At 29.9% G+C, this 5,583-nt stretch overlaps 1 protein-coding gene across 1 annotated transcript; it reads right to left on the bottom strand.

The window, feature by feature from the left end:
• Window positions 1-3,943: 3,943 nt before the first annotated feature.
• Window positions 3,944-5,337, bottom strand: LOC121204671 (receptor kinase-like protein Xa21). Its single transcript, XM_041074962.1, has 2 exons — window positions 4,526-5,337; window positions 3,944-4,098 (listed from the first exon to the last, which is right to left on the bottom strand). Exon 1 carries the CDS (start codon window positions 5,226-5,228, stop codon window positions 4,527-4,529), a length of 702 nt encoding a protein of 233 aa, XP_040930896.1. The 5' UTR covers window positions 5,229-5,337; the 3' UTR covers window positions 3,944-4,098; window position 4,526.
• Window positions 5,338-5,583: the final 246 nt, after the last annotated feature.

Below are 5,583 nucleotides of genomic sequence, written 5' to 3'. Positions count from 1 at the left end.
AAATATACCTTGGGTCTATTTTCCTTTTAAACCCTCTTTCTTTTATCATTTAAGCTATTTAATCATTTCCCACAATTTTACATTTGATACAATTTAGTCCTTTTTGTTCAATTAGCTATCAGTACTTTAAAATTTCTTGACGAAACTTTAATACTAACTTATTAACACTCCATAAATATTTATAAAAATATTTATGGCTCGATTTAAAATTCCCGAGGTCTCGATACCTCGTTTTCAATTTTAATTATTTTAACATATATATATTTTTAGTACATTTCACTATTTCAAAATTTTTACTAACTTCACATTTAACTTATACTCACTAAATTAATAATATTTCCTACTCATTTGTCGGATTTAGTGATCTCGAATCACTGTTCCGACACCACTGAAAATTAGGCTGTTACAAGGCTGAACGATGTTATCTAAAGAAGAGGGGCACCAAAGAAGTCAAGACTCGACGTGGCCGGGCCAAACTGGTATTTCTTGAGAGTCTTTGCTCTGTTCTCGTTACACGACAACAAGCAAAGAGGGACAGCTGTACAAGCCCATTTGGCCTGAGCCCAACTAACCAAAACTACCCACACTAAACCCATTAACCCAAGTCCATTACAGCCCAAATACTCCAAGCCCAATACATTTATCAAAAAAAAAGAAAGAAACCTAAACCTAAAAACCCTAGCGGCCGCCCTAGCCTTGTCAGCCACCTGCTACACCGTTTGTCAACCACCTGCCACCGCTCAAGTTGCACCTGCAAGAAGAAAAGACAATAAGTAATAAAAAATGGGTTGTAAATGGCTATAAAAGCCAAGCAAAATGTATTAGAGAGGTTGAATTTTTTTTTCTTGACAAAAAATACAAACATTTAGCAGTCATTTATCAACAAGTAATAGATCCAAATACAAGCATAAAATCGCAGCAAAGAAAAACACCAAAGGGGGTTCAAAGATTTCAAAACAAGGTTTATCTATTTTCCTTTTTTTCGGACCTATTTACACGTATCTTTCTTTATTTTATATTTAAAAAAAACAGCATATATATACATATTCATAAACAAATAAAAATATGCAAAAATCTTACCTTTTTCGATTTCCAGCCACCGTAGTGGACGGCGTCGGTCTGATGACCGGACCCTTGACCGGTGTAGGAGCCCTAGCAGAGAAAAAGAAAAGGGGCCTTTTGATTTTTTTTTATTTCAGCAGAAATGACTGCTTTTTCTTGTTAAAATTAGATTATATATAGGGATAAAACGACGTAGTTTTAATGGGAATTTGAAGACCGCAAAACGGCGCCGTTTGGCCCTCAACCCATGCAGGCAACCAGACCAGCTAGGGGATCCGCGTGTTTTTGGACCAAGGGTCCATTTGCGCCCTTGGTCCTTCTGCTTTTGAGTCTATTTTAATGTGGCCCTTTTCCCTTTTTCCAATTTTACCACAATCTATTCACTTTGTTTCAATTTAACCCTTGAACCTTTTAGCGGATAAACACCTGAACGGTGTCATTTTGGGGCATTGGAATATTGCCCCATATGGCCCCTACACCTTCTTGCATGTTGCATTTAACCCTTACACTTTCGTCCCATCCCGATTTGACCCAAAAATTTCGTTTTCAATTTAATTTCGTCCTTTTTTTTTTTACTTTTTTCATTATTCTATCTTAATTTTAAATATTATTCATGCTATTATGTTTTATTATTGCTATTATTATATTTTTTTGTGTTTATTGGTGTCCCATTATTATTCTTACTTGATACTTATATATTATATATATTATATAGCTTTATTAATAGCTTTTAACATTATTGTTTTTTGTTAATGTATTCGTATATATATTCTTTCAATCATACTCCATGTTACGCAAATATATTATATTATGTATATTTTTTAAAATATATGTATATTCATGTAATATTATTAATAATTGTTCTTTTTACATTATCATTTTTAATATATATGTGTATCTTATATGCCTTTACATATATTATGCGTATATCGTTAGTATTATTAGTTATATGTATTTATCCCATTTCATGTACATATTTTTATTACCCTTATTATCATTATTAGTATTAACATGTGTTTTATTATATATCTTTAATGAATATATATATATTTATGTAATATTGCTAATAGTTGTTTTTTTAACATTATTATTATTTCTAATATGTATATACTGTGTAAATATTTTAATATTATATTATGTATACATTTTATATATATCTTTTAATATTATATTTTTATGTATATACCTTAATACTATACCATTTATATACTTTTTATTTCTCATATTATCTTACGTATGTATTTTTAATAAATACATTATGTATATACCATTACTATACCTATTTATTCTTAACGGTTATTTTTACTATTATTATTATTCCTAACATATATATTGTGTATACATTTTTTAACATCATATTATATATATATACATATATTTAATACCATATTCTTGTTATATCTATTTTCACCCCTGTTATATTTTATACATGTATATATAAATACTCTTTATATGTAGTATTATTTTTTTATATATATCATTATATTTATTATTATACTTATTATTTTCACTATTGTTGCTTATTACTTTATTTTAATATTATTATTTATATCATTATTATTACTACATTTTCACCTATTATTTTCTAAATATACTTATTTTATTCTTTCCTCATTCACATCATATATTATTTATTTATATATACACATGCATATATACACTTTAATATATCATTCCTAAATTATTACCTGTATTATTACTATTAATATTATTATTACCATTACTATACTATCACTCTTTAGTTTTACATAATGATTGTTTATTACTAGTTCTTTTTAATTTCGAATATTTCCTAGCTTATTCATTATTTTCTTTTTATTCGTTTTATTCTTTTATCTTTACTCTTATCATTATTATCGTTCACATTCGTCTTTATGTTCATTCTGTTATACCTGTCAATATCGGAATTTGAATTTATTCACGCATTCTTTGTTATCTCATTTTATTGCAACTTATGTTATATTAACCTTGCCCCGAAGAAAACAATTTTTCATAAAAAGCGATACCCGTGTTTGGAATTTTGAGAAAATCGTGCCCTAACTTACTGGGTTTCGATTTTTCTCATTTAACCTAAATCACAGAATATTATTTTAGATCACCATACGAGTTTTGAATAAAACGCTTATTTTCGAAGATGCGAGGTGTGGTGCCCTAACTTATCGGGTATTACATTTTGTTATCTCAAAATAAGATTTTTCGCAAATAAAGGCAATATTTGGTGTTCAGAAATTCTAGGAAACGTGCCCTAACTTACTGGGTTTTGATTTCTCTCGTTCACTCTAACTAACCGAATATCCTTTTAAAAGAAGTAAAAATATATTAATTTTAAATAGAAGGCAAGCTCAGTCTCAAAGTTCGAAATGACGTGTCCTAACTTACTGGGCATGATATTTTATTACTTCGGGATGAGAGAGTCTTTATCATCCGTTTTAATTTATTCAATCATTTTTAAATAATACAAAGAGGGATCGTATTTTAAATCCTTTTAAGATTTCAAATTTTTGACACTAAGACACTAATTAATCAAACTAGGTACCAATTTTGGGCGTATCAAGGGTGCTAATCCTTCCTCGGCGTAACCGACTCCCGAACTCATTTTCTGATTTTCGTAGACCAAAAATCATCGTTTTAGTAAATCTTAACTTTTACTAAAATGATTGATTTAAGGTGATTCGATCACACCTCATCAAAAAAGGATTGGTGGCGACTCCCGTTTTAATTTTCATTTCCAAATAAAGTCGATTCGCGTTTTAAAAAAATGGTTACGACAAATAACATCTCCAATTTGGTGAGGGATTTCTGTTAAAGAATTTCAAAATAAATTTGATTTTAAAAAATAATAATAATAGTGAAAATGGACACAAATGGTAGTGAAGATATATTATATAATACCTGTTAAAGAATTTTTGTATAAATTGAGAATTCTCAAATGTGTTAGATTACCGATGGATGAAGGAATATGTCCTTTTAACAAATTGGTAGAAAGACCTAATATTTCTAAATTGAAAAGATTTCCAATTTCGCGTGGGATTATACCTGCATAATCAAATTAATTTGTTAAACAAATATAAAATATTATTTATAACCTTACTTTTTTTAGATTAAAATATATTAGAATTAAATAAAAAATATTTTTGAAGTTTTAGTGTTATTTTATAGTTAGGATCATGTGTATTAAATTAGATAAAATTATAAAGAAATTTGAAAAACTACATTTTTAGGTGGAATTTGAAAAGAGAAATTGAGCTAATTAAATCCTCTCTTAAAATTATTCACGAATTTTGAAATTCTTCTAATCTTTTACCTAAACAAGTATTCACTTTTAGAATTTTGAAAACATTGATACAAGTAAAATTTCGATTTTATTTGATAAAAAAGAATTGAGGTTTTCCTATATTATAATTGGAGAAATATAACAATTGTTTTAAATGCTAAAATTGTGTAGAAGTGCTTTACGTTTTACCTTAGATCAGGTTGTTGTGGAGTTGAAGTATCTTAAGCATTGTCAAGTTTCCTATTTCTTTTGGTAGAATCCCCTCCAACTTATTACCCGCCAAGTCTATATCCTGTAACTCTTTGCACTCGAATAAACTCATTGGAATTTTGCCAGAGAGCCCGTCCTTAGCCAAATAAAGCACTTGCAATCTAGGTAGGCCTTCAAACATATTTGATGGGATCTCACCTGTGAAATTGTTATGGCTCAAAGACAAGTATTTAAGTTTAGGGAAAGAACCAAACCATGATGGGATTTCTCCATAAAAACCATTAAAAGACAACTGTATATATTTCACCCGATGTAAATTAGCCAACTGGGCGGGTAATGGACCATGAAAATTGTTGTTTTTCATGTTGAGCCAAGTAAGGAAAGATAGATTCCCAATGTGAGGTGGTAAAAAACCAGAGAGACTCATGTTAGAAAGATCGAGAGCTATGACTCTTCGGTGCCGAGATCCACAAGTGACACCGATCCATTTGCAAATATAGAAAGCTGAGGACCAATTGGTTGTCAAGAGATTTTGAGGATCATTAATGACATGAGCTTTCAATGCGAGAACAGCCGACTGATCTGTACTGATATTGGTTGTTATTTTGGTAGAGAACGAAACCACAAAATTAAGCAACAGCAGTGCGACTGTAAGAGTTGGAATGAAACGAGTGTTCCCCATGAAGTTTGAGGAAGTGGAATTTTGTGATCAGAGGGAAATCTTTGAATTATAGATGATGGGGAAGAATGGGTGCATTCCAAAGTTATCTTAATGGTGTTGGCATGTAAAAATATAAATTATTGCAAATACAAAAAGGATATATTATAGGAACAGAGTAATATAGGATCGTTATACGTAAAGGCATAAAATAATCCTAAAAATCCAGAACCATAGAATGAAAAACTCCCGAATAGTCAAGCCTAGTATTCGTCAACCGTATACCCTATAGCTTTAACTTTGACAGATGAGCAATAATGGCTTGATTTGGACGCAAGACTTTGTTGCCAACCATATACCCCAATGAAGCAGGGATCAC

Source organism: Gossypium hirsutum, chromosome A01 (genome assembly GCF_007990345.1).
Source record: "Gossypium hirsutum isolate 1008001.06 chromosome A01, Gossypium_hirsutum_v2.1, whole genome shotgun sequence".
Classification (NCBI taxonomy): Eukaryota; Viridiplantae; Streptophyta; class Magnoliopsida; order Malvales; family Malvaceae; genus Gossypium; species Gossypium hirsutum.
Note: the sequence above shows the minus strand (reverse complement) of the source record. Positions and strands in the feature narration are given on the sequence as shown.

Coding starts and splice junctions, on each gene's coding strand:
- LOC121204671 (XM_041074962.1), bottom strand. CDS start 5,228: ATGGGGAACACTCGTTTCATTCCAACTCTTACAGTCGCACTGCTGTTG.